The following is a 16519-nucleotide window of genomic DNA, read 5'->3' as shown; positions in this document are numbered from 1 at the left end:
GAGACTGAGGCGAGTCTCATTGGGGTTGGAAGAGGCCGTTGAACCACAGCTGAAGGGGCCTCATCTGCAGTCTGACATGACCGCAGTGACCGAGGAGTTTCTGCACTAATAGTGCTAGAACAGTTCTGTCCATGTGGATTCGCCAGATGGATGCACAAAGGTTGTCTTGTCATCCTTGTGGAAGGAAGGCTTTCGCTATCATAGAGACAGGCTCTGATGAAATCAATGATCTGTGAAGGAGCAAGGCACGATTTCTCATGGTTAATACACAATCCCAAATCATCCAACAGGGTACAAGTAGTCCAAATTGATGATCGAAGGCCTTCTCTAGACGAGGAGACAATCAACCAGTCGTCCAGGTAAGGGTAAACTTGAATGCCCTGGAGATCAAGATGCGCACACACTGGGGCCATGCATCTTGTAAAGACCTGGGGAGCAGTAGCCAGTCCAAATGGCAAAGCGTTATATTCAAACAGGTCGGAACCGACTGTAAATAGAAGAAGATGCCTGTGAGACGGATGGATGATAATATGAAAATAAGCATCTTTTAAGTCCAAAGAAGCAAACCAATCCTCTCTCCTGAGCAACGGAAGGATGTTTTGAAGGGTGGTCAACTGAAACGTCTTAGTTTTGATGAATTTGTTGACGTCACATAGGTCCAGTATCGCATGAAGACCACCATCACGCTTAGGAACCATGAAATATCTCAAGTAGAAGCCATGTAACCCCTTGGAGCGTGTGAGTTGTCGAATCAATCCTTTAAGAAGAAGCTGTTGAACTTCGTCTGTGAGAACCAATGATTGAGGTGTAAATCGGATCGGTCCAGGGAGGGGTACGATATCGAACTCGATTCTGTAACCATGCTGTACGATGGATAAAACCCACTGATCAGATGTGATGGACTCCCAAATGGGGAGTCGACTTTGCAGTCAATTCCCAAAAGGAAGAGGGGAGGGTGGGTTTAAAAGATGAGGAGAGGTTCGCTTGGCCCAACAGCGTTGGTGTTTATCCAAATCAGGTCGACAACGACTGTTGAAAACGCTGTGGTTTTTGCTTCCGGCGCTGCTGACGAGGCTGAAATTGCTATCGGCCAGAGAATTGTGTATAGGGCTGATACTGGTAGGACGGATGGGACCAAGACCACTTATGCCGAGACTGGTTGGGGACTTCCACCTGATGAGCTGTCACCCTTGACTCATGAATTTGTCTTCATCCTGTGGTCCGTCTGGGCACTGAACAGCCCTGAGCCATCGAAGGGCATGTTCTCAATATGACACTTCGTTTCATCCGGAAAATTGCAGTTCCGGAGCAAGGCATGGCAACAGAGGGCTACAGCACTGACGAGAGCCCTGGAGTCGCAATAAACATGGTGTGGAGTTGCTGGACCACCACCTGCATTGCCTCCTTGGAGAAAACCCGGGCCAGGTCTCTCTGCTGTTCTGGAAGCGATGCTGTGATATTTCCCATTTTTGCATCAGAAAATATTGGTAGCAAGCCAGCGTAGCCTCTTAGTTAGAAATCTGGAGGCTGAGACCTGTGGCGGTGTAAATACGGTGAGCCAACATGTCGATCTTACACCCTTCTTTATCGCGAGGAGTGGTGTGTTCCTGTGACTCACGGCCTTGAGACGACTCGACTACAATTGAGTTCGGGCTTGGGTGATGCAGGAGGAATGGGATATCCTGCTCACGGACTCGGTACATGGATTCATAGTGTTGTGAAGTGGGTTGTGGCTGATTGGGAAAGTTCCATGGTTCCATCATCGCCTGACGAAGGGTGGTGATAAGTGGCAAGATGATGGCGGCAGACTGCTCGCCCTTGACCATGTCATAAAATTTATCAGTATTGGGACTGAAGTGGTACTGGGTTTCGATCTACAATGACCTCGTAAGTCTCGCCATTAATTCCCCAAACGTTGAGTAAGGCTCTTCCGGTGAGCTGGGACCTTGCATGGTGATCACAGCATCTGGCAAAATAGAGGCTACTTCGGAATCCTCTGAGTCCGAGTCATAATGAGGTGGAAAGCTGGAGGAGGAATTGATAGGTGAAGAAGGGCGCCTGGATTGAGCCGCTCTGGAGGTTGATGGAATGTCTCTCAGAACCGGAGAGAGGGTACGATCGCGTACTGAGGGGTAATACCCATAGGGTGGATAGTCATCCCATGGTTCACAATGAGTCGACCTATGGGGCACTTGCATCCATTCTCCAGAGGGACGGATGGAGGCATGCTGCTGGTATCACACCTGTTGAGGCAGGGCCCTTGGGGAAGCCTTAGGTGACGGCTGAGGAGTGGGTCAGCATGCCATTGGAGGAGAGTCTCAGATCTCTCCATCAGAGATGGATCCCAACATGGCAGCCTCCTCGTGTTCAGGCAAAGATGGGACGGAAGCAGTGACCCGTCACAGGGACCCGGGCGAAGTCACTTGCATTGCCAGCTGAAGAGCCAGTCCGGTCGGTGTCGGTACTGAAGTAGCCGTCGGGATCGACGGGGTGGACGAGCTCGAATCACGGTGTCAGGGTTGGTCGGCTTTTCTGGACTTGCACGCCGCCTTGTCCTTCTTAGGCTTCTTATGGCCTGAGGATCTGTCTGACCCACTATGCTTCCGCTTCTCCTTTTGCTTATGTGGAGATGTAGAGCAGCATTGACTCTCTGACAAGGGAGCACCATCAGCCAATGGGCGGGGCGGAGGGGTAGCTGAAGAAGAGGATGGTGCAGCAAATTTGCCTGCCAGTTGATCGGATTGAAGCAGGGCTTGTTTCCACAAGAGTTTGCTCAGACGGTTTTCTCAATTTTTCCTCGCCTGCTTAGTAAAGGCCTGGCAGTGGCCGCATTTATCAGTCCTGTGCCCTTCTCCAAGACAGAGAAGGCATAGATCGTGTGGATCAGTAGGCAACATTTTAGATCCGCACTGAGAACACTTGCGGAAAGCTGCACGCTGAGCCATCAAGGATGAAAAAGGAGAAGATAGCTAAGGTAAGAACAGAAAGAGAGAGCACTCTTTTTTTGGGGGGTGGAGAACAGGGAAAAGGGAATGGGGATAAGAAGAAAACTTCTAACAGGGAGGGTAGTAACTTGGAATCTTAACAAGCTAAGAGAAAAACAGTGGTTTAGGTAACAAGATATCCAATATAGTACAAACTGAGAGGCGAAAGGCTCGAGGCACAGTGAACGGTGGTCGCAAGAAGACTGAGGAAATGGTGGGCACTCCATCTTCTTATACTGTGGGTGGGGAGGGGTGCAGAGTTCCCGCCAAAACCGTTAAGCTTTAAATCTTTCCGGCCACATGCACTGCACAGGCGCAGCATCCATATGTGTGATGCACAGAGGCCACGACGAAAAACTTCTTTTCCTGCTATCTAGCCTGAATCTGGGTTGTCACTGCTTGAATTGATTATTCAGTGTCCTATACTCTGGTATCAGCAAGAAGAGATCCTGTCCCTCCTCCTTGTGAGTTATACACCATATAATGTAGTTAACTTTATGTTTTTCAAATGGGAATTATTTTGCACAAACTGGTATCCATGCGCTAGGGAAAACCAAAAGATTTGCTACGAACAGTCCTAAAAGATGTTACCAAATATACTATGCAGATAAGCCTGTAATACAATCAACTGCAATAAACAATAAATTGGTCCCAAACATATCTGAATGGAATTCTGCTCACGGGATGCACCTGCTGGTGGATACATGATTATCACTGATTTCCCACTTCCCTCTGAGAATCTGGAGAATGCTCTGGAAAGCTGAAAAACCCTCTGGAACAGTGTCAAAAGTGGATGTGGGAGCTGCAGGGAGAAGGAAGAAATAGCCTTTTCCCTCTTCCAGAAATTGCAGCATTTACTGGATCTGATTTCCTAGAAGGAACCCTTCCTCTTCTGGGACACCAATTCTGGATCCACATCATTCTCTTTAGGAAAAAGTGTTTCCTTACATGCATACAGATCACTAGCACTAGTAACTATTTGCTACAGGTCTCAAATCTAACGCACAGGCCATTCACATAGGCCAGGAACATTAGAGATGGCAAAGAAAAAAACGCACTGATTTCACTGTTTAAGTGACTATTAAGGGAAATCTATGCACACACTGATGAAAAGAACAACAAACCCATGCTATTGTTGGTTAACAGTAATGACTTCCTTAACACTTCTTAAGAGCAATTAGTAGCAGAACCGGTTGTAGGTTTTACAAACTAAAATTTAATACTACCCACAGGCCATGTCAGCAGCCTGTCTATTATGTTTACAAGAGTTCTGTTGTCAGCGACAGATTGGGTTTCTTTTATAATGTTTACTTATTTAATGATTATTTCAGCAGGAAAGGGGGCAGGAACAAATCCATTAACTTTTGATAATTTAACCCCACTAGATAGAAGACCTTAAAAAGTCCCCACACAGTTAGAGATACTATCAATGGAAGTGGAATCTTGATGTGTTTCTACAACATGAAAATAATCTGTTGCTTAGTGTTTCTGAAAGACAATGGGGCAAAACTAAATAAGGGCAAAATCATATGCCAGCTAAAGAGAGTCTAGATGGCCACAGGGGAACTTGGAGTCTCAATTCCAAGCCTGAAAACTTGCTCTGAGGTCAGAGTTGAGACTCTGAACTTTAAGTGTCCTCCATCAGCCTCAGATCAAACACATGGAGCCAGCTGAGGTACTGTGCTCAGAAGAGTGACCTCAGAGATGGCATTTCAAGAAATCATTCCAGTAGTTCCATTGACATATGAGGTATCTTGGCAGCAACTTGGCTCCCTTTTCTGGAACACTGGGGTGAAACACTTAGATGGCATATATCGGCCATTTCTGAGGATGGGAGAAGCATAGAAATGACCTTCACTCCATATTCCTCCAGCCTTTCATAGGAATCCTGTAAGCTTTGGGGTATAGAGTACAGGCAGCTCTACTGGACTGTGCTTTCCACTCTGATATATGTTTAAGCACACCTTCCATATAGCCAATCAAGCATTTCACCTAACCCATCTGTATCTGAAAGTGCTGTAAAGCTCTTTCCAGGTCCTGATACAGGGCAGTAGGAAAATGTCACCACAGTTACTTGTCCACAGTTACTTGCCACACACTTCAAGTAAATGACATAAACAGCTTTGCTGCCTTGGTGGCAGGGATATTCCTTTAGTAAGTGCCAAATTATCACCCAAGGGCCAGAAGTGATAGGCTGAAATGCGTCCCTATCTGCTATCATGACCGGACTTTCTTCCATTTCTCTGCACTGGACTGAGAGAGGGAGAAAGAAAATGAGGGTATGTGGGGGTGCAGGAATTGCTTCCCTCCCAGTTCTGCTGGCAGAACTGCTTCCATCAGTGGAAAAAAAACACTGGATGCAACTCGTAACAACTTCCATGCCTCGTCTTTTGAGGCTTCAGAGCCACAGTTCACAAAGTTTTTTGGACATCCCCAGTTGTTGCCAATTCCCTCTCAACAACAGGGATCACTGGCCTCCATGCTATTTATGCAGAAACTGAATGTTTTACTTTTTCAAAGGGTCAGAGAAGTTGGAGACACTTTTCTGCTTTACAAATGGCAGGAATTAAATGGTGTTCAATTAGCAGCACTTTTTGCTAATTATTTAACTGAATTTAGCTGCCTGCATGCTATGCCCAATAACATGGAATATACAGGCTAAATTTCTTCAGCAATGTTTTCTTAAATCCTTTATTACAGAGAATGCTGAAAGATCTTGAAAAACTGGACTATAAGAATGGACTATATAAACAAGAACTACCATGTGTTTTTCACTTTTAGGTCTAAATACCAGCTTACTTTTGCTAACATCTCAGTAGCACTCAGATACAAAATTCAGTTTAAAAGACAGTAACTTCTAACACTCAGACCTACTAATTAATAATAGTTAACAAGATGTAAAGCTAGTTCTGATTTGGCAAAATAAAACAACTTGCATTCCCCCCCTTTCTTATAGTGTGGTTCTAACAGCCCAGGAAAAAAATGCTTGAAATTATTGTCTGGGTTCATACCCTGTTGCTTTGTCACTTTACTTTTTGTCATTATAAATTCATTTTCTAAACTATGTTAGCCCTTATTTTGTTGTCACATTTGCCATCTTTCACCACATCTCTCATTTTTTCTTTCAGTTTGAATTGTACAAGCTTCGTGAGTGTATACATCATACAAATGTACAGATAAAAGTATTACACAATGTGGAATAAGTTACAAGGAACAAAGCAACTTACTTTTCTCCTATATTTGCTTCACTGATCAAAAGAAACACAATACAAACACAAATCAGTCTTGGAAAGCATGTCCGCATGTACACTTGAGGCACAGCAAATAAAAAAACCCAACTGCATATTTTAGCTAATAATGATCTGAAACCCTGTTGCAATCTAATTTCTTTCAATATATCCTTCCTGCTAAGAAATGTTGATTTACCATTTATGAAATACTCTTGCTTGTCCAACTGCATAGTCTGTCTTCTACACCTTACATAAAGGATTGCTGGGAAAAATAATTTAAGTTCAAAATACTAATCTAAAGTCATGGGCAATCCTATAATGGAACATAAGCTTACTTCATGGGTTGAATTTCAGTCTCCACAAAAAATGTGTGCAACTTAATGGCCAATTCAACACTGCCACTTTTGACCAAACTACCTCATGACTGAGACTTAAATACCAATCCCTCATCTAATCTTCCTCTTGAAACAACTGTAATAGTTTCCTATGATATTAGGACAAAAATGCAATGGAAGTAAAATACTTAAAACACTACTATATGACAACTGTACTTTATAAAGTTTATATTTAGAAACCTAATGATATTAGGTTCTGGCAGTATTACATTCTGCATAACTTTCTGATCTGGCTGATTTGAAAGCACTTGATGTCTGACCCCTAGGATCCACAACACTAGCAAATTAGGAAGGGATATGTTTATCAGGTTACAAAATAGGATTGTAATTGATTGGATTGATTTCTCTAATTGATAGTGATACAGGTATAGGACCAGAATTAGGTAGCAAGCTCAGATTCCTTCTTCTAGGCACTCTCTAAAGTTGTACATTTCCATACATCATTACTAATGATTGTACATCAATTACCAGTATTGGCACTACAGTACTTTCCAACCAGTCTGTATAACTGCAATTTGGACAAATCTGCTTTGGATTGCCTACAATGTTTTGGACACTCAGATGCTGGGTAGATGTCTACACTTTTACTACTGCATAGACTTCTGGAAACTTAGTCTTTGCCATTCTTATCAAAGAAGGCAATACAAAACACAGCCGTCTACACAATTAACAATAGAAAGACCTGCCTAAGTTTGTCTTTCTCATAAAAAGTATGATATTATTACTCAACAGCCACTTCAAAAGAGTACCAACCCCCCAAAAATGACATTTTAAAATTCAGAATCTGACACATCAGGAAAATGTAATCCCAGATAAATATCATAAACTAAACATAAAATCATGATATTTGATGCAGCCTCCCTTCACTGGGAAAACATGACATTCTTGCCATGTCAATAAAACATCACACCAGAATCTTTCTGACTCCAACCAACGAGAAAGAGCATCAGAGTGAGGTGAGGATGACACTGCTGCTTAGGAAACTGAATGTCATCCTCTCACCTCTGCACACAGATGTGTACAGTTATTCTACAACCAAGGCAGTGCACACTGAGAACAAGTCTTCTCAGAGGCCTTAGGACATGACTGAGGCCCTGAGGCATCTTGCAGAAGCCTAGAAGGCCTGAAGCCAAATCCCCTCCAACCTTGTTCTGAGCAGAAAAGAAAAGCCGGGAAGATGAAGCATGGCAAAATGACGGCAGGAAGTAAGAACTCCACCACAAGCAATCAAGGTCATAAGGAGAAAGGCAAGCAAATGCCACAGGATCTCCTGACTCATGTAAATTGGCTTACTATATCAGAGACAAAAAAAGGTGCATCTCCACAAAATAGGAATGCAACAAAACTGAGCTTTCAATGTCTGAAAGACCATGTTTGTTCCTTGGTATGGTTCCATGTTCCTGAAGTACTCTGTGCATATATCCATAGTTAGTCTCTGCTTCATTTTCCCAGAGACATCAGCTAATCAGTGATTTAAGGGAGTATGAATTATATCTCCACAGAGCAATTAAGTGGCAACATGCTATCTGCATTACAATTGAGCAGAAACAAGCTTTTTCTAACCCTTCCATCTTCCAGCCCATTATGCAGGAAATTCCACTTCCTTCTGCTCAGCCAAAAGGTTTCTCCTGTAGGACTAAGATTTCCTCTTTCTGAAAATCACTAGGGAGTACAAACTAAGCTCTGAGAGGTAAGTCCAATCCAGGCAACTGTTTTTTTTCTTTTTTCTTTTACTATAGGAGGAAGAGCTACTATTGTGAGATATCATGTTACATTACAAGGAGAATCTGGCTTGGAATGAGGATGGAATTCCATACATGCCATTCAAGCCACTAATGTCGACAACTTAAATCTGACAATAGAGTGCAGAAGAAAACTGGAATCAACCCAATTTAATAATAGGAATTCTCTATTTTCTTCACCTAATATTTCCATCTGTACAATATCATAGTTAAGTAGGTTTTCTGTTTGGTGGCTACAGTTTATTTAATTGCACACAGATATTTGAAAACATGCTATTAAAAGGATGTGTATTGTGCCTTTAAAATTAGAGCATTGCAACTGTTTATCACTTAATCATTTGAGATTAATTTATGAATACTTATTTCAAAATAATACAGAGCAAATACCTGTAACATCTTCAGTTTCTGTTACAACAATATGAGCATTCAATTCTTGTAATTTATGATGCAATTCTTCTAGCTTCTTGTTCGATTTTTTCAAAATATTGTCTACATAGGCTAGGTTTTTTTTATCTGTAGTGACCTTCCTGAGGTTTTCTGCTCCTTCTTTGATTTTAAGTTCCTTTCTTATTTCCCGTTTAATTTGGTCTTTTACTTCATCCAACTTCTGTTGTACCATTGTGTCCGAGTAGTCCAATTTCTGTCCAACGCTCACGTTCTCAGAGACTATGATACTTCGCACATCTCCCTATAATAAAGGAGGGAAAGCACAACAGTTATTGGCTGATTTTGTCCAGAACAATCTATACAACGAAAACACTTCATTCTTCCATATATAAGGAGTCATTTTGTACCAACAATGAGACACAGAACATCATAGGCTTACTGAGAAAGCTTTCCAGTAACAAGTTTAAGCTTAGTAATGTCTTTGCTGTACCTATTTTTAACAGTAAGAGTTCAAGTTCTGCCGGATTTGCAACACATGCAACTCTGCACTGATATGTCCAAGAACTAAGAGCTCAGATGTCTACTTAGAAACAAGTTCTCACTGAGTTCAGTGAAACCATGGGTGTAATCCTACACGTTTAGACAGAAAAATGGACTGCACTCTTAAGTCCCAATTAAATATATATAGGAGTGTACCTTGAGTCAGGGAGTGGATTCCCATTTCCAGTATCAGAGATGTATCTAACCTCAGAACTGGGAATCTAAGTTATTCTATTGTCTCTCTAGATGATGTTTGGGGGGGGGGGCATAGCATTACTCTATAAATACACAAACACACACACACACACAAATCAAGATCAGAATAAATGAACATGGGAGGAGGGTCCTAAAGACTTTAAAGAAAATCCTTACTTCCAAACAAGTGTCATGTTTTGCATAGTGATCATACAAAATTAAAATCAAGGGTTAACTAGTATAGCACTACCAAAACCAGAAGTATATTCAGAATGATTATTTCAAATGCCTTTAATTCAAGATTGGTAAAAATTTAGTTACATTGAAGTGTCTTAAAAAGAAAACTGTGTGTGTTCAGTAAGAATTGAGGAACCTTATGAGCAACTTTATTGGATGTCTGTAGTCTGATGTGATGCCTGAATTGAGGTCTTGTGCTTAACTGAGTTTTAGTTCTCTTACTAGATGCACATAAAATATGAAATGACCATTGTAGACACAGATATTAATCTTCAATCATCTTTGACAATTGAATTTTACCTTTCCTCTCATCAAAAATGTTTTGATCATCCAAATAAATCCAAGAATTTTAACAAATGAGTCAAAGCTACTGAGAAGCACTTGCATATTAAACATCTAATGTTTGCTTTCAAGTCTCTAGCTCAGTTACCCTAAGCATAAAACCAATTTGCTACGTACTGTTTTGAACATTAGTTTCCCAACTCATGTACAGTCTGACTTGGATTTACTAAGTTACTTAGAAACATTATCTTACTTTATTGGTTTGGAGGACATTGATTCAAATACTTTTTATGCTCCCAGAGGATATAAACTGTTGGAGACAAGATGCTGTCGAAATACAACTCCCATCAAGTTAAGGATGATAGAAGTTCTATCTGTACCCGAGACTGTGAACCACTAAGTAGGTAATAGCAGTAATTGGAAATGGTAATTGGAAATAGTATTAAGATAACATTGTGGAATCATCATAATTATAAATTAATGTCCATAACTACTACTCAGGATGAAAGGTAGCTCTTCCTTTTTTCCTCTGATTTTGCCTAAGGACAAGGAGATTAAAGCTGATTTTGTAAGTTTAGAAATTAGCAAGACAATGTAACAATCATAGAGTATCACATATAGCTTGTTCCCCCATGACACAGAAGTGATATTAAAACAATAAAACCTTAACACAGTAAGATCATTAAACATAGGAAACGTTAATATAACTACATAATTAAAGATAGGCTTTCACACCCCTTTTAAAAACCAAGAGAGTGGACAACAATTTTCTTGAGAAGTGCAGCCCAATTTGACAACAACACAGGAGAAAGCCTTTCAAAGCAAATGCGGCTTGTACAGGTAGCAGTGCCCTCAAGAGGTCCTCTCCTGAAGACCTTATCAACCAGACGGGTTCCATAACAAAAACTAGGCAATCTACGCTCCCAGGAAAGACTCCAAAATTCTGACCTGAAGTGAAGACCAGGATGATAAAAGCAAAACACAGTCCTGGTAAGGCTGATCTTACCTCAACTTAATGCAATATTTCCCCAACTGGTTATTATTTGATTTCAGTTCCCGGAAGGCCCACCAAACTTTGCCAACAGTCAGAAATGCATGGAGTTGTAGACCAAAAGATTTAGAGGACATTACATAGGGGAAGATAATATTAATATGAAGTACGAATAAGCCTAATGGCCCACATGCAGTTGCTTTGCACCTTCCTTCACACAAGTGAGTAAGGCAGGGCATCTTAAAGGATGGATAAAAATCTATGATTTTAAAAAATGGGTTTTAAAATTTAACTTGGTTTTTTTAAAAAAATAAATGCTTTTTGAAGAAAAATCTATTTAAAGATGTTTTTCTATTTAGGATACATTATAGTCCAAAGGTTATTCATCATGAAATATGGATTAGTTTTTAATTATGTAGTATGAGGCTGTATATTCATACAATATTTAATTTTTTGGGTAAATGAATCCCATTAATCTATTCACAATCTCATGCTCTTCCACAGGTTTCTATAAGATTGGACAATTTTTCTGTCTATAAGATATTATCACAGATGCTAGATTTTACAGTTCTCAAAACTGTGAATTTGTGTCTTCAGAGATCACATACTTCTTCACAGCAAAAAAATTTATAAAATGAACACCGAGTTAAGAAAAAGACCTCAATCCCACTGTTCCTTTGCAAATTTATGTACACCCCTTACTTCTTAAGTGCTATGCTTCAGAAAATTCAATGAAAAGCAGATTGTTGGGAGTGGAATAGATCTGAACAAGAAGCTAAGTGTGAAGAGGGGGGTGGCAAGTAGTAAAAATGAAACTGACACCTTTTCAGCAGAATTCTTAACAAGTCTTTGGATCTTTTTTATGAATAGCCTGAGATTTATCATATTATTCTTTTCCTGGAGGAGAAAACATAATGGCAGCAGGCTGTAAAAGACACCCAGTTTGGAAATATTTTAATGAAGTCTCTCTACCTAAAGTTAACGCAGGCAGGCAAATTATGTAGCAAACCATGCTTTAAATCTAATCTTACTGACTAGTGATTTAAATCAAATTGATCAAATTAAAATCAAATCCACCCTGGTATTTTGGTTAAACTAGAAAATCCTGCAAAGTTTGAGCCAAAAGGCTATGGTTAACAGCTACTGAAAAGGCCAGAGAATAAGGCATGATCTAAAGTTGGCTTAATCTCCTGCACTGCACATGAGCGCTTAACCACTGTTTCCCAGTTTAGACTTTAACAGAAACTATATTTAACGAAAGACTTCCAGGGTTCACTGTCAGTTCACATGTCACTATAAGCCAAAATTGTTGTTAAGTCTAAGGTTTGTTCTTGACATGATTGTGACTTTAAAGGAAATTAACAAGTCAGAGATCCTGGCTTGGAAATAATCAACAAGGAGTGACTGAGCAGCATGTACTAGCATGCTTTCTCATGCAGAGTTAAAGCAAACTTCTCAGAATTTCAGGCTTACCATGATATGTGAACTATTCTACACCATGCTTTCTACCTCACGAGCATCATGGCCAAGTAAGAGGCCATGACATTCATTCATATCCCAGTTTATAAATCTGAGATGGAATCATCCAAATGTGGATGGTAACTTAAGTGCTACCTCACAAAGTACCTCCAATTTACTGTAAGGTATTAGGTTTGTCCTTACATGGAATTTGTCCACTAATAGTCTGACGAATGCATTTCAGAATGTATACCTGACACCACAGCTCCCCTTGTTTTACGGCAAAGGCTATACTGCTGTCCAAAATTGGAATGGATTGTGCTTCATATACCCAGCTTCATTAAACTGGCTAGAAATCTAGGATTCTATAGCTCTCCCAAAGATCTTATATCTCTTATACAACGATAGCATTGAAAATATCTGCAAACTCATGCTCCTCTTGTCAACCCCCCCCGCCGCTCATATATACAATTCATATACAACACATATACAATTCATCCACCAACTTCCCATATGCAGTGCAAATTGAATGGGAGTAAGAGGGGTCAACATTTGTTGTACCTCTTCTGCAGAACAAAGATTACTACAGTGTTTCAAGCATCAGAATTCCAAAAACTGCAGCAAACAATCACCATTTAAAATGAGTCTCAAATTTCTACCTGCCAGCAAGACTATGCAAGCCCTGCAGCCTTAAATTGATACTACAAAATGCAGCAGAGTGACTGCTTAGATTACAATTTATCTCTACTGTTTATCTACTCTATTCATAAAAAGGAACAGCCCAGCAGAAAAACAATATAGGATATGCATTCCGTAAAATGAAATCATGAACATTTTTAAATCAGACAAGTATTATTTTATTAATTTATTGGTACAGTAAGAAAAATGTTAAGAAAAATCTCTTAAAAGCTGCCATACAAATATTAAAAACACATTTAAAATATAATTCAAAAGCAATTGCAGCAACAACATAGGGCAGCACAAGAACAGTAAAATGGAACAGCATGGCCAATTTGATTATGGACCAGGGAAAGCCTTGCAAGCATATTTTCTAGAGGCATTTAAAAGATGCCAAGTTTTCTGCCTTCCAAACTGCTCAGGCTTTTCCACAGACTAGGCACTGCTACCAAGAATGCCCACCAACAAGGCATTCTAGTCTAGCTAAGTATTCTGCAAGGTTAGGGATTGTACCACAATAGCAGAACACTGAAGATGGCTCAACAGCTGACAGGAGGTCAGCACAGTTCTTTGGGCACAGGGCTTATGTGGGCACAGTGGGGTGGCCCAGGGAATACCCTAACTGTCACATTTTGCACTAACTGCAGTTTTTGAACCCAATCCAAGGACAGCTCCACACAGAACATATCACCAATTAAGTAATATAGTGCATTTATCAGCAAATTTCTGACTGCATAATCAATTACTTTTCAGCAGGGCTTTAGCATGGAGTTTTTTTTTTTTTTTTTTTTTTTTTTGAAGAGTAACCATTTTTCCTCCCCATCACATTGAAAAACTTTCAAACTCACGGATATAAAGGCAGGAAAGAAAATCTTGTGTGGAAAAATTCCTTCTAAGCACAAGCCATCAAATCAGAGTACCTCAAATACATCTTTAGATGTGGCCATGTCACTTTGGGTGGAGGCTCTTTAATGGTATGAATGTATGTATATATTTAAAACATTTATATGTCATCACCACATGCCTTGGCATCTCAGGATGCCTCACAATACATACAATTAAAAACAATAAAATGATCTTTATAAATAACAAATTCAATAGAAGATTAAAAAAAGACAAAAAATCAAAAACAAAGAGAGTGACTGTTCAACAGTAAAATATTAGTTTTTAAAATAGCAATTAAATAAAAAGGTTATAACCTAGCACAGAAAAGAGTATAAGCTCAGTGCCAGGCGTAACTCTCCGGGAAGTACATTCCAGAGTCTGGGCGCCACAGCAGAGAAAGTCCTACTCCAAGTTGATGACCTTTTTACCTCTCTTAGAGAGGGTTCCCAGAGCAGGGCTTCTCCCACAGATCTTAGGAGGCGTGAGGGGATAGAAGGAAGGAGACATTCCTTCAGGTATCCTGGTCCCAAGCCGTTCAGGGCTTTATAGGTTAAAACTAGCATCTTGAATTGGGCCTGGACTTCAACTGGAAGCCAGTGTAGCTGGTAGAGGACCAGCGTTATATGAGAATAATGACTGGTCCCTGTCAGCATCCTGGCAGCTCTGTTCTGTACAAGATGAAGTATCTGGACCGTTTTCAAGGGCAGCCCTACATACAGCACATTACAGTAATCCAACCAGATCTTGAACTGCAGGGAGAATGAATCTGCGATCCTCCAGATGCTGTTAAGACTATAATTCCTATCATCCCTGACTACCAGCCTTCAGGATTCCCCAGCATCCTTCTGGTCAAGCCAAACCATGCTCATCTGACATCATTTGTTCTCTGTTTCCTTATGTTCCAAGAGAAAATGGGGCAATCTAGCTATGGAGGGAGACACAAGCTTTCTTCCCTTATGAGAAAACTGTTTGATTGTCTCAGGCTCAACCATTCCTGGCTCTTAACTCTAGCAGATAACTAAGAACCAAATCAAAACATCCACTGCAATGTTTAAACAAACTGTAGTCTGTTATTATGTCAGAAGTGGGAACTGTTGAATTACCGTTTATTCATAGTTTGATCTTAGCTTGTTTTACAAACCACAATTTAAACTACCTAGCTTCTCTTGTCAGATGGAAACTCAGAAGCTGGTGTGCCTAACCTCTTCCTCTGAATGCACGCTGCAGGAAGCGAGGAGAGGGAGGGAAGAGACTCACTTGAGCCCAAAGCTCAAGCAGGCTCATTTACATAACACTAGAGTTTAATTTGATATATGAAGTGGGCCATTGTCCATATACTCCCTTTTTATTTGCCCATCATTTTAACTGTTAGGAATTTTAATCAGGTTTTAACTTCACAGTTGCTTTTTGGTTTTGATTTTGCTTTTAATTCTTGATTTTGATTTTGTTTTGATTTGTGATTTTTTTACTGGTTTTATGTGTATATTTAATTATTATTAACTTGTTAAATTATCTGTTTTTTGATTTTTGTAAGCCGCCCTGAGATGCTTTTGCATATAGGGCGGGATATACATATCTTAAACAACAAATAAATAAATAAAATACTGACAAGACAACTACAATAAGAAAAGGATAAAATGAAGAAGCAATTTTTATCACTTTTTATTTGAATGTTAAGGAACCACTGATTTTAAAAGGTAACAGTTACTTTTATCTAATTTTATATGTTTGTATTTTTACTATCTATTATTCCTATTTATTGTTATTGTTCATGGATTGTTTTGTTTTCCAATTGTAATGTTGTAAGCCATCCTGAGATGTTGTCGTAAAAGATGGCATATAAATGTTTTAAATAAATACAGCATATAGAAGTGAACAATTTTCTACCAACACTTAAGCAAAAATACTTTCATTTCATCTCATATAGATGCTCCCTATTAATATAAAATGTCCAGACTAAGCTGTCAAAGTATTTTGAAGTAAAAATACCTGAGTCTTCTACTTGTATGTCTTATAAAGAGGTCTTTAGCCCTCCCCCCACAAAAAAGAAACAAGCAGAAGAGAATCAGCAAATGCACACATGGAGGAAGCAGTATTTAAAATAGGGGTATAGCTGGTTAAGCAAGTTGCAATGGAAATATGCATGACTCAGACTAATATTTATGCCACTACATAAAATCTAGAAATAGGAACTTCAGCTCCATAGATACCTTAACAGAAGAAGATGGCAAGCAACATGTAGCAGTCTTAGTATGTTATACCAGGCATACATGCCAGATTGTGTGAGGCAAAAAAAAATAAAAATAAAAACCCAGTAACCACATTGTTTGTAGGTCTTCCTACTTTCATACACCAAAATTTACACAGAAAGACAACAGAAAAACAAAAACATTTGGATAGTTCTGCCCTTTTAAAGCCACCATCCCGTTTAATTTATGAAATGCATCCAAGTTTTGTGTTGTTTTCTTTTTTCATTTTGAATGATTAGCCAATTTCACTCTGATTACCAATTGAA

At 39.7% G+C, this 16519-nt stretch overlaps 1 protein-coding gene across 2 annotated transcripts in view; it reads right to left on the bottom strand.

Moving 5' to 3' along the window:
* PKN2 (protein kinase N2) overlaps positions 1-16519 on the bottom strand; it is a 59071-nt gene that overhangs the window by 28638 nt on the left and 13914 nt on the right. For both annotated transcript variants that reach the window (XM_044432215.1, XM_044432216.1), the window contains exon 2: positions 8739-9039. In XM_044432215.1, coding sequence (XP_044288150.1) covers positions 8739-9039 — 301 coding nt within the window. The remainder of the gene's footprint in view (positions 1-8738; positions 9040-16519) is intronic.

Source organism: Varanus komodoensis, unplaced genomic scaffold (genome assembly GCF_004798865.1).
Source record: "Varanus komodoensis strain SLA01 unplaced genomic scaffold, ASM479886v1 scaffold24, whole genome shotgun sequence".
Taxonomy (NCBI): Eukaryota; Metazoa; Chordata; class Lepidosauria; order Squamata; family Varanidae; genus Varanus; species Varanus komodoensis.
The sequence above is the reverse complement of the archived record's forward strand: the minus strand, read 5'-3'. Positions and strand labels throughout refer to the sequence as shown.